At 53.5% G+C, this 27,992-nt stretch overlaps 1 protein-coding gene across 1 annotated transcript in view; it reads left to right on the top strand.

Moving 5' to 3' along the window:
* dnah2 (dynein, axonemal, heavy chain 2) overlaps positions 1 to 17,177 on the top strand; it is a 190,939-nt gene extending 173,762 nt beyond the window's left edge. Inside the window, exons 75-85 of the mRNA XM_080181836.1 lie at positions 30 to 213; positions 2,115 to 2,305; positions 5,045 to 5,236; positions 6,270 to 6,454; positions 8,930 to 9,158; positions 11,292 to 11,443; positions 11,805 to 11,919; positions 13,407 to 13,583; positions 15,025 to 15,099; positions 15,646 to 15,796; positions 16,801 to 17,177. Coding sequence (XP_080037962.1) covers positions 30 to 213; positions 2,115 to 2,305; positions 5,045 to 5,236; positions 6,270 to 6,454; positions 8,930 to 9,158; positions 11,292 to 11,443; positions 11,805 to 11,919; positions 13,407 to 13,583; positions 15,025 to 15,099; positions 15,646 to 15,796; positions 16,801 to 16,955 — 1,806 coding nt within the window. The 3' untranslated portion in view covers positions 16,956 to 17,177. The remainder of the gene's footprint in view (positions 1 to 29; positions 214 to 2,114; positions 2,306 to 5,044; positions 5,237 to 6,269; positions 6,455 to 8,929; positions 9,159 to 11,291; positions 11,444 to 11,804; positions 11,920 to 13,406; positions 13,584 to 15,024; positions 15,100 to 15,645; positions 15,797 to 16,800) is intronic.
* The last annotated feature ends 10,815 nt before the right edge of the window (positions 17,178 to 27,992 follow it).

Genomic DNA, 27,992 nt, shown 5'->3' with positions numbered 1-27,992 from the left:
CTCTAACGCCACCTTCCCCTTTCTCGCAGGTAATTGACGACTCCAATTCTCGCACCCCGCTCATCTTCGTACTCTCCCCTGGGGTGGATCCTACCAACTCCCTGCTGCAGCTGGCAGAGTACTCGGGTATGGCTAGCCGCTTCCTTGCGCTCTCTTTGGGCCAAGGACAAGCACCCATCGCCACGCGAATGATCACAGAGGGCGTGTCCGAAGGTACGGCAAGCCGCGTGGCAATCTCGGTCCTGTCTCAGGATAGCACGGGAGGAGGAAGGCTGAAGGGCCTGTCACAAAGCATTTGCAGTATCAAAACAAGTCATTCAGCCCGATTGCACCAAGCGTACCCAGCTTCCCCTTCAATGTCCCTGCTATATTCACCTCAACCACTCCCCTGTGGCAGCGAGTCCCACATTCTCCCCCACTCCCCGTGGCAGCGAGTCCCACATTCTTCCCCCACTCGCCGTGGCAGCGAGTCCCACATTCTCCCCCACTCCCCGTGGGAGCGAGTCCCACATTCTCCCCCACTCCCCCGTGGCAGCGAGCCCCACATTCTTCCCCCACTCCCCGTGGGAGCGAGTCCCACATTCTCCCCCACTCCCCGTGGGAGCGAGTCCCACATTCTCCCCCACTCCCCGTGGAAGCGAGTCCCACATTCTCCCCACTCCCCATGGGAGCGAGTCCCACATTCTCCCCCACTCGCCGTGGGAGCGAGTCCCACATTCTCCCCCACTCCCCGTGGGACCGAGTCCCACATTCTCCCCACTCCCCGTGGGAGCGAGTCCCACATTCTCCCCCACTCCCCGTGGGAGCGAGTCCCACATTCTCCCCACTCCCCGTGGGAGCGAGTCCCACATTCTCCCCCACTCCCCGTGGGAGCGAGTCCCACATTCTCCCCACTCCCCGTGGGAGCGAGTCCCACATTCTCCCCACTCCCCCGTGGGAGCGAGTCCCACATTCTCCCCACTCCCCGTGGGAGCGAGTCCCACATTCTCCCCACTCCCCCCGTGGGAGTGAGTCCCACATTCTCCCCCACTACCCCGTGGGAGCGAGTCCCACATTCTCCCCCACTCCCCCGTGGCAGCGAGTCCCACATTCTCCCCCACTCCCCCGTGGCAGCGAGTCCCACATTCTCCCCCACTCCCCCGTGGCAGCGAGTCCCACATTCTCCCCCACTCCCCCGTGGCAGCGAGTCCCACATTCTCCCCCACTACCCCGTGGCAGCGAGTCCCACATTCTCCCCCACTCGCCGTGGCAGCGAGCCCCACATTCTCCCCCACTCCCCCGTGGGAGCGAGTCCCACATTCTCCCCCACTCCCCCGTGGGAGCGAGTCCCACATTCTCCCCCACTCCCCGTGGGAGCGAGTCCCACATTCTCCCCCACTCCCCGTGGGAGCGAGTCCCACATTCTCCCCCACTCCCCCGTGGGAGCGAGTCCCACATTCTCCCCCACTCCCCGTGGCAGCGAGTCCCACATTCTCCCCCACTCCCCCGTGGGAGCGAGTCCCACATTCTCCCCCACTCCCCGTGGGAGCGAGTCCCACATTCTCCCCACTCCCCGTGGGAGCGAGTCCCACATTCTCCCCACTCCCCGTGGGAGCGAGTCCCACATTCTCCCCCACTCCCCGTGGCAGCGAGTCCCACATTCTCCCCCACTCCCCGTGGCAGCGAGTCCCACATTCTCCCCACTCCCCGTGGCAGCGAGTCCCACATTCTCCCCCACTCGCCGTGGCAGCGAGTCCCACATTCTCCCCTGGTTCTGGTCCTAATTGAATTTGAAACATCTTGTTGAAGCCATTATTACCATCTATTCTGGTTCCTGCAGCTTGACAGATAGTGAAGTGCCCTGTAAAAGCTGCTTGTTAAATGGCTCTCACCTTGGTTAAACCTCTCCTCAGTCGATCATCCAGACAAACCTGGGGCTCCTCCCTTTCCCCTGTCCCAACAGCCAGCCTGCCTGGAATGGCTCTGCTGTACCTGTGTGGGTATTTATTCTGTGGATTGGTGAAGTGAGAGTTTCTGTTATCTGTGATAGTCACGGGCCTCCCATGTCCACGGCAAGAGAGTGACTACCGTGAGGGAACACAAGCTGATCTGCTTCCTCTCCGTGTAACCAACAGGAAACTGGGTATTCCTTGCAAACTGTCACCTCTCGCTCTCCTGGATGCCACAGTTGGATAAGCTGATAGAACAGCTGCAGATCCAGGATCCACATCCGGACTTCCGCCTCTGGATAAGTTCCAGTCCGCATCCCGACTTCCCAGTCTCTATCCTACAGACCAGCATCAAGATGACGACAGAGCCACCAAAGGTAATGCCAGGAGCGGGCATCTCCATCCAGCTGTCAGACGCCCCTCTCACTGGTTTAGTGTCCCTCCCAAAGTATCCCTACCAGCGTGCCTGGAGGACAGTGAGGAGAGGGCTCCAGACTAGACGCAGCTGGGCTGGGGAATGGTGAGGAATTGGTCTCTGGGTCTCAGCTTCATGCTCAAGGTGAGCTTCTGGACCATGACACACACCCTTTTATATTGTTGATTCATGGGACATGGGTGTCACTGGCTGGGCCAGCATTTATTGCCCATCCCTTGGAGGGCAGTTGAGAGTCAACCATATTGCCAGATAGACTAACGGGACTGATGGTGGACAAGTCCCCAGGACCGGATGGAATGCATCCCAGGGTTCTGAAGGAAATGGCAGAGGTGATAGTAGATGCCTTAGTGATTATTTACCAAACTTCGCTGGATTCCGGGTAAGTGCTTGAAGATTGGAAAATGGCTAATGTTACGCCGCTACTTAAAAAAGGTAGCAGGCAAAAGGCAGGGAATTATAGGCCGGTTAGTTTAACGTCTGTTGTTGGAAAAATGCTTGAATCCGTCATCAAAGAAGAAATAGCGAGGCACCTAGAAAAGAATGGTTTGATAGAGCAGACGCAGCACGGATTCATTAAGGGGAAGTCGTGTTTGATGAATTTATTGGATTTCTATGAGGATGTGTCTAGTGAGGTAGACAGAGGGGAACTGGTGGCTGTTTTTCTCGATTTTCAAAAGGTGTTTGATAAGGTGCTGCGCAAAAGGTTGCTTCAGAAGGTTAGGGTGCACGGAGTTGGGGGTAAGGTGTTAGCGTGGATAGAGGATTGATTGTCTAATAGGAGGCAGAGAGTTGGTATCAATGGGTGCTATTCTGATTGGCGGTTGGTGACTAGTGGAGTGCCGCAGGGATCGGTGCTGGAGCCTCAGCTATTTACCATTTATATAGATGATCTGGAGGAGGGGGCTGAGTGTAGGGTAATGAAATTTGCTGATGACACAAAGATGAGTGGAAAAGCGAATTGTGCGGAGGGTGTGGAAAGTCTGCAGAGGGATCTGGATAGGCTGAGCGAGTGGGCGAGGACCTGGCAGATTGAGTACAATGTTAGCAAGTGTGAGGTTATCCACTTTGGCAGGAATAGTAGTAGGAGGGATTACTATTTAAAGGGAGAAAAGCTGCAGCGTGCTACGGTGCAGAGGGACCTGGGGGTCCTTGTGCATGAGTCGCAAAAACCCAGTCTGCAGGTGCAGCAGGTGATCAAGAAGGCGAATGGGATGCTGGTCTTTATAGTGAGGGGGATAGAATATAAAAGCAGGGAGGTCTTGCTGCAACTGTACAGGGCATTAGTGAGGCCGCAGCTGGAGTACTGTGTGCAGTTTTGGTCGCCGCACTTGCGCAAGGATATATTGGCCTTGGAGGGAGTGCAGAGGAGGTTCACTAGGCTGACACTGGAGATGAGGGGGTTAGACTATGAAGGGAGACTAAATAGACTGGGTCTGTACTCGTTGGAGTTTCGAAGGATGAGGGGGGATCTTATAGAGACGTATAAGATAATGAAAGGGATGGATAGGGTAGAGGTAGAGAGATTCTTCCCGCTTAGAAAGGACAGCAGGACTAGAGGGCACAGCCTCAAGATAAGGGGGGGGGGGGTGCAGTTTAGATCAGAGTTGAGGAGGAACTTCTTCACTCAAAGGGTGGTGAATCTCTGGAATTCTCTGCCCATTGAAGTGGTGGAGGCTACCTTGCTAAATATATTTAAGTCACGGGTAGATAGGTTTTTGACAGACAGGGGAATTAAGGGTTATGGGGAGAGAGCGGGAAAGTGGAACTGATCGACTTCAGATCAGCCATGATCTTATTGAATGGCGGGGCAGGCTCGAAGGGCTAGATGGCCTACTCCTGCTCCTATTTCTTATGTTCTTATGTTCCTATTGCTGTGGGTCTGGAGTCACGTGTAGACCAGACTGGGGTAAGGATGGCAGATTTCCTTCCCTATAGGGAACCAGATGGGTTTTTCCGACAATGGGTTATCAGTAGATTCGTAATTCCAGATATTTTTTACTGAATTCAAATTCTACCATCTGCCGTGGCGGGATTGGAACCTGGGTCCCCAGAAACATTAGCTGAGTTTAAAACAGGAAATGCTGGAAAATCTCAGCAGGTCTGGCAGCCTCTGTAAGGATAGGAAAGCTGACGTTTTGAATCCAGATGACCCTTTGTCAAAACTGTCAACTCCTTTTCTCTCCTTACTGCCAGATCCGCTGAGATTTTCCAGTGTTTTCTCTTTTGGTTTCAGATTCCAGCATCCGCAATAATTTGCTTTTCTCCATGAGCTGAGTTTCTGGGTTGATAGTTTAGTGAGAATATCACCAGGCCATCGCCTGCCCTGGTGGTACAGACAGCTCAGAGGTTCCAGCTTGTTTTCCTCTGCTCCTGGCAGAGGGGACTGCTATTGCCACAAAGCAACATGTCCAGTGCAGGTGTCACTCTTCCCAACTGACAGACTGTGCCAGCCTCTCCTCCCGCCGTCTTTTCCATTCCCTTTGGCAAGCGGCACTCAGCCAGAGCCCGGCACTGTTTAGTGGGATACTGCTGTGTTTCGGTGACTGGACATGCAAATGATGACGGTTCAGGGGAAGGCTTGAAGCCCGGATTACTGGCCCCCTTCGCTAACGCTTCTCTCTCTCTCTCTCTCTCTCTCTCTGTCTCCCCCACCCCCAACCCGGGCCACATGCCACCTCAGGGTATCAAAGCAAACATGAAGCGTTTGTACAAACTGGTGTCACAGCAGCAATTCAAGCGCTGCTCCAAGCCCAAGAAATACAGAAAGCTGCTGTTTGCCTTGTGCTTCTTCCACAGCATCCTGCTGGAGCGCAAGAAATTCCAGCAACTCGGCTGGAACATCATCTACGGCTTCAATGACTCTGACTTCGAGGTAGGCATGTGTAATCAGAGTGACTGGGAACAGATTTACGGGTACAGCACGGGGTTAGATACAGAATAAAGCTGCCTCTACACTGTCCCCATCAAACACTCCCAGGACAAGTACAGCACGGGGTTAGATACAGAGTAAAACTCCCTCTACACTGTCCCCCCATCAAACACTCCCAGGACAGGGACAGCACGGGGTTAGATACAGAGTAAAGCTCCCTCTACCCTGTCCCCATCAAACACTCCCAGGACAAGTACAGCACGGGGTTAGATACAGAGTAAAACTCCCTCTACACTGTCCCCCCATCAAACACTCCCAGGACAGGGACAGCACGGGGTTAGATACAGAGTAAAGCTCCCTCTACCCTGTCCCCATCAAACACTCCCAGGACAAGTACAGCACGGGGTTAGATACAGAGTAAAACTCCCTCTACACTGTCCCCCCATCAAACACTCCCAGGACAGGGACAGCACGGGGTTAGATACAGAGTAAAGCTCCCTCTACACTGTCCCCCATCAAACACTCCCAGGACAGGGACAGCACGGGGTTAGATACAGAGTAAAGCTCCCTCTACACTGTCCCCCATCAAACATTCCCAGGACAGGTACAGCACGGGGTTAGATACAGAGTAAAGCTCCCTCTACACTGTCCCCCCATCAAACACTCCCAGGACAGGTACAGCACGGGGTTAGATACAGAGTAAAGCTCCCTCTACACTGTCCCCACCATCAAACACTCCCAGGACAGGTACAGCACGGGGTTAGATACAGAGTAAAGCTCCCTCTACACTGTCCCCCCATCAAACACTCCCAGGACAGGTACAGCACGGGGTTAGATACAGAGTAAAGCTCCCTCTACACTGTCCCCCATCAAACACTCCCAGGACAGGTACAGCACGGGGTTAGATACAGAGTAAAGCTCCCTCTACACTATCCCCCATTTACCGCCACTGAACAGTACAAAGTCTATCCGGGTGGTATTGAATGGAGTAGGTAGACTGAGTCAGTGGAACTCAAACACGCTGTCTGTGCTGCAGGTGTCTGAAAACCTGCTCAGTATTTACCTTGATGAATACGAGGCGACACCTTGGGACGCTTTGAAGTACCTGATAGCAGGGGTGAATTACGGAGGCCATGTGACTGATGACTGGGATCGCCGACTGCTGACCACATACATCAACGACTATTTCTGTGACCGGGCTATCGCCAGTCCTTACTTCAAGTAAGTTTCATTTTTCACTCTGTGAATGTCGCCACTGCCAAAAGCACAACCCAGTGAAAGTCAGCCAGATAAATGCCCTTCAGTGGCAAAGTCTCACAAGAAATCAGTGTTCCTGTTACTGCATTAGTGAGAAACAGCAAAACCTTCTCCCAACTTGTTGTCCAAGAATCACTGACGCGGAGACAGAAGAAGCCCGCTTCCTCTGGCTACTGTTCTCACTAACCTTTCCCCAGAACATGTTGTTCAGAAACATCGCAGCAGCGAGTGCCCGGAATGCCCCAAGTTGAGGACATGGGACTTCTGTCACTTTCCCCCAAATGGTGACACAGCACGTTAGCGCTGGTGCCTCACAGCGCCAGGGACCCGGGTTCACTCCCAGCGGCACAGTGACACAGTGGATTAGCACTGCTGCCTCACAGCGCCAGGGACTTGGGTCACTGCCTGTGTGGAGTCTGCACATTCTTCCCGTGTCTGTGTGGGTTTCCTCCACATGCTCCGATTTCCTCCCACACACCAAAGACATGTGGGTTAGGTGAATTGCCGTGCTGAATTCTCCCTCAGCATGTCCGAATAGGCGCCAGAGTGTGGCGATTAGGGGGTTTTCATAGTAACTCCATTGCTGCATTAATGTAAGCCTATTTGTGATACTAATAAATAAACTTAAGTGGTGATAGGACGGGGGTCTGTGATTCCCCCACAAACTGAGGGGACGGGGATCTGTGATTCCCCCACACAGTGAGGGGACGGGGTCTGTGATTTCCCCCCATGTGGTGATGGGACGGGAGCCTGTGATTCCCCCACACGATGAGGGGATGGGGGTCCGTGATCCCCCCACACGGTGACGGGACGGGGGTTCGTGATCCCCCCACACGGTGACGGGACGGGGGTCCGTGATCCCCCCACACGGTGACGGGACGGGGGTCCGTGATCCCCCCACACGGTGACGGGACGGGGGTCCGTGATCCCCCCACACGATGAGGGGATGGGGGTCCGTGATCCCCCCACACGGTGACGGGACGGGGGCCCGTGATCCCCCCACACGGTGACGGGACGGGGGCCCGTGATCCCCCCCACACGGTGACGGGACGGGGGCCCGTGATCCCCCCCACACGGTGACGGGACGGGGGCCCGTGATTCCCCCCCACACGGTGACGGGACGGGGGGTCTGTGATTCCCCCCCACACGGTGACGGGACGGGGGCCCGTGATCCCCCCACACGGTGACGGGACGGGGGCCCGTGATTCCCCCCCACACGGTGACGGGACGGGGGTCCGTGATTCCCCCCCACACGGTGACGGGACGGGGGGTCTGTGATTCCCCCCCACACGGTGACGGGACGGGGGCCCGTGATCCCCACCACACGGTGACGGGACGGGGGGTCTGTGATTCCCCCCCACACGGTGACGGGACGGGGGCCCGTGATCCCCACCACACGGTGACGGGACGGGGGCCCGTGATCCCCACCACACGGTGACGGGACGGGGGCCCGTGATTCCCCCCCACACGGTGACGGGACGGGGGCCCGTGATCCCCACCACACGGTGACGGGACGGGGGCCCGTGATCCCCACCACACGGTGACGGGACGGGGGCCCGTGATTCCCCCCCACACGGTGACGGGACGGGGGCCCGTGATCCCCACCACACGGTGACGGGACGGGGGTCTGTGATTCCCCCCCACACGGTGACGGGACGGGGGTCCGTGATCCCCCCACACGGTGACGGGACGGGGGTCCGTGATCCCCCCACACGGTGACGGGACGGGGGTCCGTGATCCCCCCACACGGTGACGGGACGGGGGCCCGTGATCCCCCCCACACGGTGACGGGACGGGGGCCCGTGATCCCCCCCACACGGTGACAGGACGGGGGCCCGTGATTCCCCCCCACACGGTGACGGGACGGGGGCCCGTGATCCCCCCACACGGTGACGGGACGGGGGCCCGTGATCCCCCCCACACGGTGACGGGACGGGGGCCCGTGATCCCCCCCACACGGTGACGGGACGGGGGCCCGTGATCCCCCCCACACGGTGACGGGACGGGGGCCCGTGATCCCCACCACACGGTGACGGGACGGGGGCCCGTGATCCCCACCACACGGTGACGGGACGGGGGCCCGTGATCCCCACCACACGGTGACGGGACGGGGGCCCGTGATCCCCCCCACATGGTGTTGGGATAAGGATTTACTTTCTCATAATGTTGATATCCTAACCCTCACCATCATCCAACTGACAACAGCCTCGAATCCTGGGACTCTTGATCATGCCTAACAGTTTGGGATGCCATCCCCAGTTTGGGATGCCATTTTATATTAACTATGCTTTCCGAGTGCATGGAGTTCATGTTTGTAATCTAGCTCTAATTTAATTATTTATTAAATCTACTGTGCTTGAAGATTGCTTCCCCATACCCCATTTGGTATTCTTTGCTGTAAAGATCATTTCTAATGTGTGTGCATTGCGAACCTCACAGACTCTCCATATTGGATAATTACTACATCCCCAAAGATGGGGACCTGGAATCTTACCAAGAGTACATCAACATGCTGCCTGCAATGGAACATCCTGAGGCATTCGGGCAACACCCCAACGCTGATGTGGCCAGTGAGATTATCGAGGCTCGCAGACTCTTCGACACCCTGCTGTCCCTGCAGCCACAGGTCACCATCGCTGAGGGCAAGGGAATGAGCAGGGAGGAAAAGGTAAAACCCTCTGCTCGACAACCCCAGAAAAGCGCGTGGTGCGCACCATCAGAAAATAACCTCTCCCCGCACTCTAAACAACCCTCTTCTCCCCAGTGTGAACATAAAGTACCCTACGGCCGTATCAGAAGAAGAACGGGGATTGGATAACAAACAGAAAGCAGTGTGTTCGGGCATTTTCAAGTCAGCAGGCTGTGACCACTGGAGGCCACAAGGATCAGTGCTGGGGCCCCCAGTAGTTACAAGTTATATTAGTGACTTAGATGAAAAGATAGAAAGTAATTATCTCATTCTAGTGGGGGGGGTGGGGGGAGGCAACACAGTGACACAGTGGTGAGCACTGCTGCCTCACAGCACCAGGGACCTTGGTTCAGTTCCGGCCTCGGATCACTGTCTGTGTGGAGTCTACACGTTCTCCCCGTGTCTGCGTGGGTTTCCTCCCACACTCCAAAGATGTGTAGGTTAGGTGGATTGGCCATGCTAAATTGTCCCTTAGTGTCCTAAGATGTGTAGGTTAGATAGACTTTTCATGGTGTATATGTGGGGTTGTGGGGTTATGGGGATAGGGCAGGGGAGAGGGCCTGGGTAAGATACTCTGTCAGAGAGTTGGTGCAGACTCGATGGGCTGAATGTCCTCTTCTGCTCCGTAGGATTCTATGATTCAATGAATCTGATGATATGAAGCTAGGTAGGAATACAAGCTATGAGAGGATACAAAGTGACTGCAAAGGGCTACAGATGGGTTAAGTGAGTGTGAAACAAGTTGACAGAGCATAATGTGGGAAAGTGTGAGGTTATTCAGTCTGGTCTTAAACCTGTAATTCAGGGGGGCTTGGGCGTGAGCAAGCACTGTTGCAAGCAATTAGGAAGGCCAGTAGCATGTTGGCCTTTATTGCAAGGGGATTGGGGTGCAGGAATCACAAAACTTCGCTGCATTTGTACAAGGTTTTGGTGAGAGCACATCTGGAATAGTTTTGGTCTCCACATTTCAGAAAGCATGCAGTGGCACTGGAGCTGGTACAGTGAAGGTTCACTAAGTAGCTCCCTGAGAACATGGGGCAGGCTGGTGCTACGATGAGAGGCTGAGAAAATTAAACTTTTATTCTCTGTGGGTTTAGAAGAATGAGAGGTGATCCCATTGAAACATACAAAGATTCTGAGTGGGTTTGACAGGGTGGGCCCTGAGAGATTGTTTCTGCTGGCTGGGGTATTCTAAAGCACAGGGCAGTCTCAGGAGAAGGACTAAGACGAGGAGAAATATCTTCATCCAAAGCGTTGTGAATCTTTGGAATATTCTCCTGGGGGGTGGTGGATGTTCAAATAAAACGAGAAAATGCTGGAAAATTCCAGCAGCTCTGACAGGATATGTGGAGAGGGAATAGAGCCAACATTTTGAGTCTGGAAGACCCTTCATAGGAACGGTAGGGTGGCACAGTAGTTTGCACTGCTGCCTCACATCACCAGTGACTGGGTTCAGTTCCCGGCTTCCGTCACTGTCTGTGTGGAATCTGCTCGTTGTCCCCCGTGTCTGCATAGGCTTCCTCCGGGTGCTCCGGTTTCCTCCCACAGTCCAAAGATGTGCGGGTTAGGTGGATTGGCCATGCTAAATTAACCCTGGTGTCAGGGGGACTAGCTAGGGTAAATGCAAAGGATCATGGGGATAGGGCCTAGGTGGGATTGTGGTTGGTACAGACTCAATGGGACAAATGGCCTCCTTCTGCACTGTGGAGATTCTTGATTGATCAGAGCTGGGTGCGAGTGCTCCATCATTGACTATATTTACAGATGTGGGATAGACAGATTTTAGATCTTTTGGGGAATTAAGGGAGACGGGGAGCAGGTGGGAGAATTGAGTTGAAGACCAAGGTGAGCCATGATAGTATTGCACGATGGGGCAGAATGGTCTGCTGCACCTGTTATTTATGTTTGGGGCTATTCCCACAGCCAAAATCACTATCACAGATTTGCTGGCCCGCATCACATTGCAGTCTCTGGGATTTTGCTGTGTGCAAATTGGCTAACTTGTTTCCTGCATTACCGCGGCGACAGCACTACAGTAAGAAATTCCTTCAGTAGCTGGGAAGCAGGTTGTGTAACGGCTCACAGTGTCCTCACTCTGTCTTGTCAATAAAGGTGCTCGAGCTATCGGCCGATGTGTTACAAAGGACCCCCGAGGACCTGGACTATGAAGGCACCTGTCAGATGTTGTTGGACGATAACTCGCCCCTGAATGTTGTACTGCTACAGGAGATCCAGCGTTATAACATTCTCCTAGATATCATCAGGTACAAGCAACACTTGGCTGATTATTCCCTCTACACTGTCCCCATCAAACACTCCCAGGACAGGTACAGCACGGGGTTAGATACAGAGTAAAGCTCCCTCTACACTGTCCCCCCATCAAACACTCCCAGGACAGGTACAGCACGGGGTTAGATACAGAGTAAAGCTCCCTCTACACTGTTCCCCCCCATCAAACACTCCCAGGACAGATATAGGATTGGTCCGATTCCCCTCCCATTGTTTTGCTTCCTCTCTGTCGCATTGATCCTTTCTCAGTTGCCTCTGTGTCTGCCGCTCCTCTCTGCATTGATCTGGTTGTTTCTCTAACTGTTTAACTGACGATATGTTATCATCTCTCCCAAGGATCTCCCTCACTGAGCTAAAGATGGCCATCCAAGGGCTGGTGGTCATGTCTACGGACCTGGAGGAGATATTTAGCTCTATCCACGATGCCCGCGTCCCGTCACTATGGGAACTGGTAAGGCAAACTGGGGTACTCGCTCCCTGCACCGTGGTAAATCTCCAAACCTGACCACAGCATCAATATTATCTGCAGCTGTCCTCCCAGCTCAAAGGAGGAGGTGTTCAGTTTTCCCAATTCCTTGGGTGAGTGATACCACACCGAGTTCCCATGTGAGCAGCTGGTTCCGTGGCCTATGGTATTGGCACCTTTTAAACTGTGGCAGAGTGCTACAAGGGGGCCCCGATTTTGCCCTTTCCCTGCACTCCCCCCCAACATCCAGACGCACACAGTTCCCAGCCAGAAATAGGTACGCTCGATCCCACTCTCACTCTGCCCTGCACCATCCCCAGTCTCTGTAGCCAGTCAGTGACTTCCCCGAGTGAGTGCTGAAACTTCTCCCCACTCCCCAACTTGACGGTGAAATCATCCCTGTTCAGGTAGCAGGGCTTCCAACACCTGCATTTGTGTAGCACCTTTAATGTTAAAGGTGAGAAAATCCATGCCACTCAAGGAGACGTAGCGAGAAGTGACCAGAATGTTCCATAAAAGAGGTCGGTTTTAAGGAGCGTCTGAAGGGGTGGGGGGTAGGGGGAGAGGGAGTGGAAGAGTTGGGGGGGTGGTGGGTGAGAGGGAGGAGCGGGAGAGGAGGAGGAGGAGGAGGAAGTGAAGGGAGATGAGGTGAAGAAGGGGGGGGAGGAGAAAGGGAGGGAGAGGGAGGGAGGGAGGTGGAAGAGAGGGAGGGAGATGGAGGGGGAGAGGGAGGAGGAAGGGAGAGGGAGAGAGGAGGTGGTGAGACAGACCAAGCTTGAAGGATTGGATTTAAACCCAAGTGTGAGTGTCAGATTTGTGATGTCCAGAGTGAGTCAGTGAGAATGGCTGAACAAGATCATAAAATCCCAGAGCCTGGGTAGGCCATTCGACCCATCGAGTCTGGCTGCCATTCCATGAGATCATGATTGACCGGATGTGATAATCCTTGACTGCACTTTCCCTCCTTCTCCCCATAAGCCTCGATTCCCTTTCTGATTAAAACTCTCTGTGTCTCAGCCTTGAACATACTTACCAAGCCAGCCTCTCCAGCCCTCTGTGGGAAAGAATTCCACAGATTCACTCCCCTCTGGGAGTAGAAATTCCTCCTCACCCCCATCTTAAACGCGTGACCCTGTCACTCTCAGATAATGTCCTCTGGTTCCAGACTCTCCCAACAGGGCAACAACCTTACAGCGCCGACCCAGTCAAACCCCCCAAGAATCGGAGATGTGTGTTTGTTGGGTACGTGTACAGCAGCAGTTTAGCTGCGATTAGGGAAGCTGTCTTTGGGTGGGATTGACCTCTCCTCCTGCTAGGAGGTAACTGATTGCTCGGTCTGTCCTCTGGTGGTGTGGAATTTAACTTGCTTTAGTTCTATACCTCAGTCTACTGCCATGCCGCAGTATGACACGAGCCTCAATCCATCATTAGCCTTTGTGGTAAGGTTCACCATCTATCTGTGTGTCCCTCAGGCCTACCCCTCGATGAAGCAGCTTGGAGCCTGGACACGGGACCTGGTACACCGGGTGGATCAGCTGGCCAAGTGGGCAGAGACCACTCACCCACCTGTCATCTTCTGGATTTCCGGATTCACTTTCCCCACTGGGTTCCTGACTGCCGTGTTACAGCTGGCAGCACGCAAGAACACGGTAAGAACACACCACAGTTGGGAATGGCGAGCGGAAACTGGACAGCCAACTAAAACTTAGAAAGTCTCTTCCTCAGAGCATACCTGGTAAAAGAATGTCTGTCCAGTGATCCATGCTATTGAAATGATTTGATTTATTATTGTCACGTACTGGGATACAGTGAAAAGTATTGTTTCGTGTGCGCTACACAAACAAAGCATACTGTTCATAGAGAAGGAAAGGAGAGTGCAGAATGTAATGTTACAGTCATAGCTAGGGTGTAGCGAAAGATCAATTCAATGCGAGGTAGGTCCATTCAAAAGTCTGACAGCAGCAGGGAAGAAGCTGTTCTTGAATCGGTTGGTGCGTGACCTCAGACTTTTGCATCATTTTCCAAACGGAAGAAGATGGAAGAGAGAATGTCCGGGGTGTGTGGTATCCTTAATTATGCTGGCTGCTTTGCCGAGGCAGCGGGAAGTGTAGACAGAGTCAATGGGTGGGAGGCGAAAGAGAAAATGCTGGAAAATCTCAGCAGGTCTGGCAGCATCTGAAAGGAGAGAAAGGAGCCGACGTTTTGAGTCTGAATGAGCCTTTGTCAATGGATGGGAGGCTGGTTTGCATGCTGGTGGCATGGCTTGTGAGGATAGGTTGAGGGAGCTCGGTCTTTTCTCCTTGGAGAGTCGAAGGATGAGAGGTGACCTGATAGAGGTGTATAAGATGTTGAGAGGTATTGATCACGTGGATTCTCAGAGGCTTTTTCCCAGGGCTGAAATGGCTGCCACAAAAGGACACAGGTTTAAGGTGCTGGGGAGTAGGTACAGAGGAGATGTCAGGGGTAAGTTTTTCACTCAGAGGGTGGTGGGTAAGTGGAATTGGCTGCCGGCAGTGGTAGTGGAGGCAAATTCGATAGGGTCTTTGAAGAGACTTCTGGATGAGTACATGGGATTTAATAGAATTGAGGGTTATTGGTAAGCCTAGTAGGTAGAGATATGATTGGCACAACTTGTGGGCCGAAGGGACTGTTTGTGCTGGAGTTTTTCTGTGTTCTATGGTTTGCGTGATGGATTGAATGGTAGACACTGAACTAGTTTGGAAACCACTTTGGGGAGGATGTCAAGGCCGGAGAGGAGGGAGATTTACTGAAATGGGACCCAGGATGAGGGATTCAGTCCGTGCCGAGAGAAACTGGGAGAAGCTGGGATCGTTCTCCTCGGATTCGAGAAGGTTAAGGGGGAGATTGAATCGAGGGGTTCAGAATCAGGAGGGAGTTTGGAGGGAGTGAATGAGGAGAAATTATTTCCCAATGGCAGGAGGGTGGGTAACTAGAGGGGGATACAGATTGAGGAGAATCAGGAAAAGCTCGGGGGGGGGGGATGGGATTCTGTGGTGTGAGATTCAATAATTTAATATTCAGTTTAATTTAGTGAGGAAGATAATAATGCTTTCCTCTGCCCCTCCCCAGGTCTCAGTGGACTCACTCTCCTGGGAATTTATTGTTTCTGTAGTCGATGATAACAACCTGTTGGAACCTCCCAAGGTATGGGAAATACTTCTTTAAAAGCAGCACCACAATACGAAGCCAGATTACATTTCTATAGCACCTTTCACCATTTCAGGATCTGTCAACTCACCTCACAAACAGTGAAGCACTTTTTAATGTGATGTGATCATGTTGCATTCTGGAATAGCGCTCCCTCAGCGCCGACCCTCTGACAGTGCGGCGCTCCCTCAGCGCCGACCCTCTGACAGTGCAGCGCTGATCCATCCAGCAGCTGGATTAGTTTCTGGAAAAGAGTGAGTGTTGAAAACAGTGCCTTCTCTGAGTAAATGTGAGTTTAAAAGTTGGGAGCTGTTGCTATTGTGACAAAATCAGCAGACAAAGAACAGCTTTCTGAAGAAGATGAAATTGACTCTCTGCTTGGGTCCAGTTAGTCCATTTTCCCAAAGTGTGTTACAGTGAGAGTAACAGAGCCCAAGTTCATTATTCCACAGCATAACTACACCTCTGTCCTCTCTCAGAATAACCGATATACAGCTTTACCATCCACACTGATCAGTAACCGCTGTGTGTTTGCTTTCTCAGGATGGTGTGTATGTAAAGGGGATGTTTCTTCAGGGCGCAGGCTGGGACAAGAAAAATTCCTGCCTGGTGGAAGCTGAGCCTATGCAGCTGGTCTGTCCCATGCCCTCGATTCACTTCAAACCCGTGGAGAACAAGAAGAAATCCGGAAAAGGTGATGAGGGAGGGGGCAATGTGTTGTGTTGGGATAGGTGGTACAGCTAGGTGCTGAGTGCTGCCATTGGGAGCAGGGTGAGTGGGGTTAACAGTGGGATTTGACTTGATTTATTATTGAGGTGGAGATGGTAGCATTGAACTGGGGCGGGCACAGTAAGAAGTCTCACAACACCAGGTTAAAGTCCAACAGGTTTATTTGGAATCACGAGTTTTCAGAGCACTGCTCCTTCATCAGGTCCCCATCACTCACCTGATGAAGGAGCTGCGCTCTGAAAGCTCGTGATACCAGATAAACCTGTTGGACTTTAACCTGGTGTTGCCAGACTTCTTACTGATTTATTATTGTTACAATTATTGGGATACAGTGAAAAATACTGTTTCTTGTGCGCTATACAAATCTAGGGTGAAGAGAAAGATCAACTTAATGTGAGGTAGGTCCATTCAAAAGTCTGACAGCAGCCGGGAAGAAGCTGTCCTTGAGTCAGTTGGTATGTGACCTCAGACTTTTGTATCTTTTTCCTGATGGAAGATAGAATGTCTGGAGTACGTGGAGTCCTTGATTATACTTTTCCCAAGGCAGCGGGAAGTGTAGACAGAGTCAATGGATGGGAGGCTGGTTTGTGTAATGGACTGGGCTACATTCATGATCTTTTGTAGTTCCTTGTGGTCTTGGGCAGAGCAGGAGCCCAGACCAAGCTGTGATACAACCAGAAAGAAGTTGGTGAGAGTCGTAGCTGACATACCAAATTTCCTTAGTCTTCTGAGGAAGAAGAGGCATTGGTGAGGCTTTCTTAACTATAGTGTCAGCATTGGAGGGACTAGGACAGGTATTTGGTGATCTGGTCACCTAAAATCATGTAGCTCTCGATCATTTTACTTTGTCCCTGGACACAGGGGAGGCTTCTAGTGCTGGTTCAAGGGGCACAGCATGTGCCAAAGGGCTGTCTATGGATTGGGAATGTGTCAGGCTTGCTAAGTGTACTTCTCCCATTATTCCCTCAGGGATCTATTCCTGTCCGTGCTATTACTACTCCCAGCGAGCGGGAAGCAGCCGACACACTTCCTTCGTGGTAGGGATTGAGCTGAAGACCGGAGACAAGCCCCCCGATCACTGGATCAAACGGGGCACCGCACTCTTACTGAGCCTTGATTATTAGTGAGTGTGAATCCCTCCAGCAGGGGGTTTAATTAGCAATTGGTGATCGTGGGAATGTGTGCTGCTATCCACCCAAAAGAGAATATATCATCACAGTGACTAATTCAGTCAGATAATCTTGTCAGTAGAATCTCACCTTGTAAACCATGCACCTTGTGTAGACGGAGTCTAGTTCCTCAATCAGGAGTATTGTTTAACTCAATAATAAATATTTTTACAATGCGTGGTGGTGGGTACTATCTGGTGTAATGTTTGTGGTACATCAGTCCCTGGCAATCTCTATCTCTGATAGGACAGTCTAAATGTCAACTCTTCACATTCAACATCATCACTGAACCAACCAAACTGAACTCCCACCAATCCAACAACAAACCGAACCCCCCACCATCCAAACCCACACTGAATCCCCCACCATTCCGAAGCCCAAACTGCACCACCCCACGATCCAAACCCCGAATTGAACCCCCACCATCCCAACCCCCGAACATCCAAGCCCCAAACTGAACCCCCCCACCACCAAAACACCACACTGACACCACCATCCCAACCCCAAACTGAAACCCCCACCATCCCAACACACCTAACCCCCGAACATCCAAGCCCCAAACTGAACCCCCTGTAATCCCCCCACCACCAAAACACCACACTGACACACCACCATTCCAACAACACACTTAACCCCACCATCCAAACCCCACACTGAACCCCCCACCATTCCGAAGACCAAACTGCACCACCCCACGGTCCGAACCCCGAACTGAACCCCCACCATCCCAACAACACACCTAACCCCCGAACATCCAAGCCCCAAACTGAACCCCCGTAACCCCCCCACCACCAAAACACCACTGACACACCACCATTCCAACAACACACCTAACCCCACCATCCAAACCCCACACTGAACCCCCCACCATTCCGAAGACCAAACTGCACCACCCCACGATCCGAACCCTGAACTGAACCCCCACCATCCCAACAACACACTGAACCTCCCCGAACATCCAAGCCCCAAACTGAACCCCGCTAACCCCCCCACCACCAAAACAACACACCTAACCCCACCATCCAAACCCGAAACTGAACCCCCTACCATCCAAGCCCCAGACTGGACCCCCAAACTGAACACCCAACCAACAAAACCTTCAACCATCTGAACCACAAACTGAACCCCAACCATCCCAACCCCACACTGAACCCCCCCCCCACACCAAACCCCAAACCGAACCCCCACCATCCCAACAACACACCAAACCCCGACCATCCAAACTGAACCCCCCACCAGGCAAACCGCAAACTGCACCAAACCCCACAGCACAAACTGAACCCCCTACCAGCCGATCCCCAAACTGAGCCCTCGCCACCCAAACGCCAAACTGAACCACTTAGCATCCAAACACCAAACTTAACACCACAGCATCCAAACCCCAAACTTAACCCCACCATTCAATCCCCAAACTGAACCCCCCACCATTCCAACCACAAATCCCAAACTGAACCCCCACCATCCAAATCCATAACTGATCCCCCACCCTCCAGATCCCAAACCCCAAGCTGAACACCCCCACCATCCAAACCGCAAATCAAACCCCGACCATCCCAACCCCAAAATGAACCCCCCATCACCAAATCCGAAACTGAACCCTACACCATCCCAACCCCAAACTGGACACCCAAACCACAAAGTGAACTCCCCACCACCCAAACCCCAAACTGAACATCCACGATCCAAACCCCAAACTGAAACTCCCACCATCCCAAACCCCAAAATGAACCACCCACCATCCCAACCCCAAACTGAACCCCCACCATTCAAACCGCAAACTGAACCCCACCATCCGAAACCCAAACTGAAACCCCCCACCATCCAAACCACAAACTGACCCCCCCACCATCCCAACACCAAACCCCACACTGAATCCCGCACCATTCCAACCCCAAACTCCAAATTGAACCCCCACCATCCAAACCCCCAACCCCAAAATGAACCCCCCACTATCCTAACCCCAAACGCCACCATCCAATCACCAAACTGAAACCCCCCAGCATCCAAGCCCCCCACCATTCAAACCCCAAACTGAACTCCCCACCATCCCAACTCCAAACTGATTCCCCCACCATTCCAACTCCAAACTGAACCCCCCACCATCCAAACCCCAAACGCCACCATCCAATCCCCAAACTGAGCCCCCCACCACCCCAACCAATGAAGCCCCACCATCCACACCCCAAACTGAACCCCCCACCATCCAAACCCCAAATTGAAGCCCCACCATCCAAACCCCAAACTGAACCCCCACCATTCAAACCCCAAATTGAAGCCCCACCATCCAAACCCCAAACTGAACCCCCCACCATCTCAACGCCAAACGCCACCATCCAATCCCCAAACTGAAACCCCCACCACACAAACCCCAAACTGAACCCCCCACCATCCAAACCCCAAACTGAACCCCCCACCATCAAAAGCCCAAATTGAACGCCCACGATCCAAACCCCAAACTGAATCCTCCACCATCCCAACACCAAATCCCACACTGAATCCCGCACCATTCCAACCCCAAACGCCAAATTGAACCCCCACCATCCCAACCCCAAACTGAACCCCCCAGCATCCAAACCTCAAACTGAAACCACACCATCTCAACCCCAAGCTGAACCCCCCACCATCCCAACCTCAAACTATACCCCCAACCCCAAAATGAACCCCCCACCATCCTAACCTCAAATGCCACCATGCAATCCCAAAACTGAAACCCTCACCATCCAAACCCCCAACGCCAAAATGAACCCCCGCCATCTAAACCCCAAAGCGAACCCCCCACCATCCAAACCCCAAATTGAAACCTCCACCATCCCAACCCCAAACTGAACCCCCCAACCATCAAATCCCCAAACTGAAACCACCACCACACCAAACCCCAAACTGCACCCCCCACCATCCCAACCCCAAACTGAACCCCCACCATCCAAACCCCAAACTGAACCTCCCACTATCCCCACCCCAAACCGAAACCCCCACCATCCAAACCCAAACTGAACCCCCAGCATCCAAGCCCCAAACTGATACCCCCACCATCCAAACGCCAAACTGATACCCCCACCATCCAAACGCCAAACTGAACCCACCATCCCAACGCCAAACTGAACCCCCACCATCAAAACCCCAAAACGAAGCCCCACCATCCTCACCTCAAATGCCACTATACAATCCCCAAACTGAAATCCCCACCACACCAAATCCCAAATTGAACCCCCCACCATCCCAACCCCAAACTGAACCCCCACCATCAAAACCCCAAACTGAACCCCCCACCATCCAAACCCCAAATCCTACACTGAATCCCGCACCATTCCAACCCCAAACTGAACCTCCACCATCCAAACCCAAATTGTAACCCCCACCATCCAAACCCCAAACTGAACCTACTCCATCCAAACCCCAAACAGAACCCCCAACCATCCAAACCCCAAATCCCACACTGAATCCCAAACCATTCCAACCCCAAACCCAAAATTGAACTCCCCACCATCCAAACCCCAAACTGAAGGTCCACCATCCAAACCCAAACGCCAACATCGAATCCCCAAACTGAAACCCCCGCCACACCAAACCCCAAACTGAACCCCCCACCATCCCAACCCCAAACTGAACCCCCCACCATCAAAACCCCAAACTGAACCCCCAACCATCCAAACCCCAAACTGAACCCCCCACCATCCTAACCCCAAACTGAACCCCCCACCATCCAAACCCCAGATTGAACCCCCACCAGCAAAACCCCAAACTAAACCCCCACCAGTCAATCGCCAAACCAAACCCCCGCCATCCAAACCCCCGCCATCCAAACCCCAAACTGAACCCCCCACCATCCAAACCCCAAACTGAACCCCCCACCATCCTAACCCCAAACTGAATCCCCCACCATCCCAACCCCAAATCCCACACTGAATCCCGCACCATTCCAACCTCAAACCCCAAATTCAACCCCGCACCATCCAAACCCCAAATTCAACACCCCACCATCCAAACCCGAAACTGAACCCCCCACCATCCAAACCCAAACTGAAGCCCCCACCATCCAAACCCCAAACTGAACCCCCCACCATCCAAACCCCAAACTGAACCCCCCACCATCCAAACCCCAAACTCAATCCGCATCATCCAAATCCCAAACTAAACCCCCACCAGTCAAACGGCAAACCAAACCGCCACCATCCCAACCCCAAGCTGAACCCCCCACCATCCCAACCTCAAGCTGAACCCCCCGCCATCCAAACCCCAAACTGAACCCCCCACCATCCAAACCCCAAACTGAACCCCCCACCATCCAAACCCCAAACTCAATCCGCATCATCCAAACCCCAAACTGAACCCCCCACCATCCAAACCCCAAACTCAATCCGCATCATCCAAACCCCAAACTAAACCCCCACCAGTCAAACGGCAAACCAAACCGCCACCATCCCAACCCCAAGCTGAACCCCCCGCCATCCAAACCCCAAACTGAACCCCCCGCCATCCAAACCCCAAACTGAACTCCCCGCCATCCAAACCCCAAACTGAACCCCCCACCATCCAAACCCCAAACTGAACCCCCCACCATCCAAACCCCAAACTGAACCCCCCACCATCCAAACCCCAAACTCAATCCGCATCATCCAAACCCCAAACTGAACCCCGCACCATCCAAACCCCAAACTCAATCCGCATCATCCAAACCCCAAACTAAACCCCCACCAGTCAAACGGCAAACCAAACCGCCACCATCCAAGCCCCAAACTGAACCCCCCACCATCCAAACCCCAAACTGAACCCCCCACCATCCAAACCCCAAACTGAACCCCCCGCCATCCAAACCCCAAACTGAACCCCCCACCGTCCAAACCAAACTGAATCCCCCACTGTCCCAACACCAAATCCCACACTGAATCCTGCACCATTCCAACCCCAAACCCCAAATTGAACCCCCCACCATCCAAACCCCAAACTGAAACCCCACCATCCCAACCCCAAGCTGAACCCCCCACCATCCCAATCCCAAACCCCACACTGAATCCTGCGCCATTCCAACCCCAAACTAAACCCCCAACACCAAAATGAACCCCCCACCATCCTAACCCCAAATGTCACAATCTAATCCCAAAACTGAAACCCTCACCATCCAAACTCCCAACGCCAAAATGAACCCCCCGCCATCCAAACCCCAAACCGAACCCCCCACTATCCAAACCCCAATTTGAACCCCCCACCATCCCAACCCCAAATTGAACCCCCCAACCATCCAAACCCAAAACTGAACCCCCAGCATCCAAACCCCAAACTGAACCCCCCACCATCCTAACCCCAAAAGCCACCATCCAGTCCCCAAACTGAACCCCCCAGCATCCCTACCCCAAACAGAAACCACACCATCAAAACCCCAAAACGAAGCCCCACCAGCCAAACCCCAAACTGAAACCCCCACCATCCAAACCCCAAACTGAACCCCCACCATCCAAACACCCCATCCTCCAAAGCCCAAACTCAATCCGCATCACCCAAACCGCAAACTGAACTCCCCACCACCAAACCCCAAACTGAACCCCCAACATCCCAACCCCAAACCCAAAACTGCAACCCCGACCATCCAAACCACAAACTGAACCCCCACCATCCCAACCCCAAATCGCACACTGAATGCCGCACCATTCCAAACCCAAACCCCAAACTGAACTCCCCACCATCCAACCCCCAAACTGAACCTTCCACCATCCGAACCCCAAACTGAACCCCCCACCATCCAAACCCCAAACTGAACCCCCCACCATCCAAACCCCAAACTGAACTCCCCGCCATCCAAACCCCAAACTGAACCCCCCACCATCCCAACTCCAAACTGAACCCCCACCATGAAAACCCCAAAACGAAGCCCTACAATCCAAACCCCAAACTGAACCCCCCACCATCCAAACCCCAAATTGAACGCCCCACCATCCAAACCCCAAAACAAACCCCACCATCCAAACCCCAAACTGAACCCCCCGCCATCCAAACCGCAAACTGAACCCCCCACCATCCTAACCCCAAAACAAACCCCACCATCCAAACCCCATAATGAACCCCCCACCATCCAAACCGCAAACTGAACCCCCCACCATCCTAACCCCAAACTGAACCCCCCACCATCCTAACCCCAAACGCCACCATCCAATCCCCTAACTGAACCCCCCACCATCCAAACCCCAAACTGAACCCCCCACCATCCAAAGCCCAAACTGAACCCCCCACCATCCTAACCCCAAACGCCACCATCCAATCCCCTAACTGAACCCCCCACCATCCAATTGCCAAACGGAACCACCCACCATCCAAACACCCCATCCTCCAAAGCCCAACTCAATCCGCATCACCCAAACCGCAAACTGAACCCCCCACCACCAAACCCCAAACTGAACCCCCACCAGCAAAACCCCAAATTAAACACGCACCAGTCAAACGCCAAACCAAACCCCCACCATCCAAACCCCAAACTGAACCTCCCACCATCCCAAACCCAAATCGCACACTGAATCCCGCACCATTCCAACCCCAAACCCCAAATTGAACCCTCACCATCCAAACCCTAAACTGAACCTCCACCATCCAAACCCCAAACTGAACCCCTACCATCCAAACCCCAAACTGAACCCCCACCATCCTAACCCAAAACGCCACCATCCAATCCCCAAATTAAACCTCCTCCATCCAAACCCCAAACAGAACCCCCCACCATCCAAACCCCAAATCCCACACTGAATCCCGCACCATTCCAATCCCAAACCCCAAACTGAACTCCCCACCATCCTAACCCCAAACGCCACTATCCAAACACCAAACTGAACCCCCCACCATCCTAACCCCAAACTGAACCCCCACCAGCAAAAGCCCAAACTAAACCCCCACCAGTCAAACGCCAAACTGAACCCCCACCATCCAAACCAAAATTGAACTCCCACCATCCAAACCCCAAACTGAACCCCCCACCATCAAAACCCAAAACGAAGCCTACCATCCAAACCCCAAGCTGAACCCCCCACCATCCAAACCCCAAACTGAACCCCCCACCATCCAAACACCAAACTGAACCCCCACCATCAAAACCCCAAAACAAAGTCCTAACATCCAAACCCCAAACTGAACCCCCCACCATCCAAACGCCAAACTGAACCCCCCACCATCCCAACCCCAAACTGAACCCCCCACCATCCCAACCCCAAACTGAACCCCCCACCATCCAAACCCCAAACTGAATCCCCCAACATCCCAACCCCAAATCGCACACTGAATCCCCGCACCATTCCGACCCCAAACCCCAAACTGAACCTCCACCATCCAAACCCCAAACTGAACCCCCCAGCATCCAAACCCCAAACTGAACCCACACAATCCAAACCCCAAACTGAACACCCACCAGCAAAACCCCAAACTAAACCCCCACCAGTCAAACGCCAAGCTGAACCCCCCACCATCGAAACCCCAAACTGAACCCCCCACCATCCAAACGCCAAACTGAACCACCCACCATCCAAACCCCAAACTGAACCCCCCACCATCCCAACCCCAAACTGAACCCCCCACCATCCCAACCCCAAACTGAACCCCCCACCATCCCAACCCCAAACTGAACCCCCCACCATCCAAACCCCAAACTGAATCCCCCAACATCCCAACCCCAAATCGCACACTGAATCCCCGCACCATTCCGACCCCAAACCCCAAACTGAACCTCCACCATCCAAACCCCAAACTGAACCCCCCAGCATCCAAACCCCAAACTGAACCCACACAATCCAAACCCCAAACTGAACACCCACCAGCAAAACCCCAAACTAAACCCCCACCAGTCAAACGCCAAGCTGAACCCCCCACCATCCAAACCCCAAACTGAACCCCCCACCATCCAAACCCCAAACTGAACCCCCCACCATCCAAACCCCAAACTGAACCCCCCACCATCCAAACCCCAAACTGAACCCCCACCATCCTAACCCCAAACTGAACCCCCACCAGCAAAAGCCCAAACTAAACCCCCACCAGTCAAACGCCAAACTGAACCCCCACCATCCAAACCAAAATTGAACTCCCACCATCCAAACCCCAAACTGTGAACCCCCCACCATCAAAACCCAAAACGAAGCCTACCATCCAAACCCCAAGCTGAACCCCCCACCATCCAAACACCAAACTGAACCCCCACCATCAAAACCCCAAAACAAAGTCCTAACATCCAAACCCCAAACTGAACCCCCCACCATCCAAACGCCAAACTGAACCCCCCACCATCCAAACCCCAAACTGAACCCCCCACCATCCCAACCCCAAACTGAATCCCCCACCATCCCAACCCCAAACTGAACCCCCCACCATCCCAACCCCAAACTGAACCCCCCACCATCCAAACCCCAAACTGAATCCCCCAACATCCCAACCCCAAATCGCACACTGAATCCCCGCACCATTCCGACCCCAAACCCCAAACTGAACCTCCACCATCCAAACCCCAAACTGAACCCCCCAGCATCCAAACCCCAAACTGAACCCACACCATCCAAACCCCAAACTGAACACCCACCAGCAAAACCCCAAACTAAACCCCCACCAGTCAAACGCCAAGCTGAACCCCCCACCATCCAAACCCCAAACTGAACCCCCCACCATCCAAACCCCAAACTGAACCCCCCACCATCCAAACCCCAAACTGAACCCCCCACCATCCAAACCCCAAACTGAACCCCCCACCATCCAAACCCCAAACTGAATCCACACCATCCAAACCCCAAACTGAACCCACACCATCCAAACCCCAAACTGAACCCCCCACCATCCAAAACCCAAACTGAACCCCCACCAGCAAAACCCCAAACTAAACCCGCACCAGTCAAACCCCAAACTGAACCCCCACCATCCAAACCCCAAACTGAACCCCCCAGCATCCAAACCCCAAACTGAACCCACACCATCCAAACCCCAAACTGAACACCCACCAGCAAAACCCCAAACTAAACCCCCACCAGTCAAACGCCAAGCTGAACCTCCCACCATCCAAACCCCAAACTGAACCCCCCACCATCCAAACCCCAAACTGAACCCCCCACCATCCAAACCCCAAACTGAATCCACACCATCCAAACCCCAAACTGAACCCACACCATCCAAACCCCAAACTGAACCCCCCACCATCCAAACCCCAAACTGAATCCACACCATCCAAACCCCAAACTGAACCCACACCATCCAAACCCCAAACTGAACCCCCCACCATCCAAAACCCAAACTGAACCCCCACCAGCAAAACCCCAAACTAAACCCGCACCAGTCAAACCCCAAACTGAACCCCCACCATCCAAACCCCAAACTGAATCCCCCATCATCCCAACCCCAAATCGCACACTGAATCCCGCACCATTCCAACCCCAAACCCCAAATTGAACCCCCACCACCCAAACCCCAAACTGAACCCCCCACCATCCTAACCCCAAACTAACCCCCCACCAGTCAAACGCCAAACCAAACCCCCACCATCCAAACCCCAAACTGAACCCCCTGCCATCCAAACCCCAAACTGAAACCCCACCATCCAAAACCCAAACTGAATCCCCCACCATCCAAACCCCAAACTGAAACCCCCACCATCCAAACCCCAAACTGAACCCCCCACCATCCAAACCCCAAACTGAAACCCCCACCATCCAAACCCCAAACTGAACCCCCCCACCATCCAAACCCCAAACTGAACTCCCCCACCATCAAATCCCAAACTGTACCCCCACCAACCAAACCCAAAACTGTATCCCCACCATCCAAGCCCCAAACTGAAACCCCACCATCCAAAACCCAAACTGAATCCCCCACCATCCCAACCCCAAATCGCACACTGAATCCCGCACCATTCCAACCCCAAACCCCAAATTGAACCCCCACCATCCAAACCCCAAACTGAACCCCCCACCATCCAAACCCCAAACTGAAACCCCCACCATCCAAACCCCAAACTGAACCCCCCCACCATCCAAACCCCAAACTGAACCCCCCACCATCCAAACCCCAAACTGAACCCCCCACCATCCAAACCCCAAACTGAACCCCCCACCATCCAAACCCCAAACTGAATTCCCCACCACACCAAACAAAAACTGAACCCCCACCATCCAAACCCCAAACTGAATCCCGCACCATTCCAACCCCAAACTGAATCCCGCACCATTCCAACCCCAAACTGAATCCCGCACCATCCAAACCCCAAACTGAACCCGCACTATCCAAACCCCAAACTGAACCTCCACCATCCAAACCCCAAACTGAACCCGCACCATCCAAACCCCAAACTGAACCCCCCATCGTTGAAACCCCAAACTGAACCCCCACCATCAAAACCTGAAACTGAACCCCCCACCATCCAAACCCCAAACTGAACCCCCCACCATCCAAACCCCAAACTGAACCCCCCACCATCCTAACCCCAAACTGAACCCCCCACCATCCTAACCCCAAACTGAACCCCCCACCATCCTAACCCCAAAAGCCACCACCCAATCCCCAAACTGAAACCCCCACCATCTAAACCCCAAACCAAACCCCACCATCCAAACCCCAAACTGAACCCCCCGCCATCCAAACCCTAAACTGAACCCCCTACCATCCCAACCCGAAATCGCACACTGAATCCCGCACCATTCCAACCCCAAACCCCAAAGTGAAGCCTCACCATCCGAACCCCAAACCGAACCCCCCACCATCCAATCCCCAAACTGAAATCCCCACCACACCAAACCCCAAACTGAACCCCACCATCAAAACCCCAAAACGAAGCCCCACCATCCAAACCCCAAACTGAACACCCCACCACCCAAAACCCAAATTGAACCCTCCGCCATCCAGACCCCAAATCGAAACCCCACCATCCAAACCCCAAACTGAACCTCCTCCATCCAAACCCCAAACAGTATCCCCCACCATCTAAACTCCAAACAGAACCCCCCACCATCCAAACCCCCAACTGACCCACCAACCATCCAA

This window comes from Carcharhinus amblyrhynchos, unplaced genomic scaffold (assembly GCF_965287045.1).
Source record: "Carcharhinus amblyrhynchos unplaced genomic scaffold, sCarAmb.v2.hapA scaffold_43, whole genome shotgun sequence".
Lineage (NCBI taxonomy): Eukaryota > Metazoa > Chordata > Chondrichthyes > Carcharhiniformes > Carcharhinidae > Carcharhinus > Carcharhinus amblyrhynchos.
Note: the sequence above shows the minus strand (reverse complement) of the source record. Positions and strands in the feature narration are given on the sequence as shown.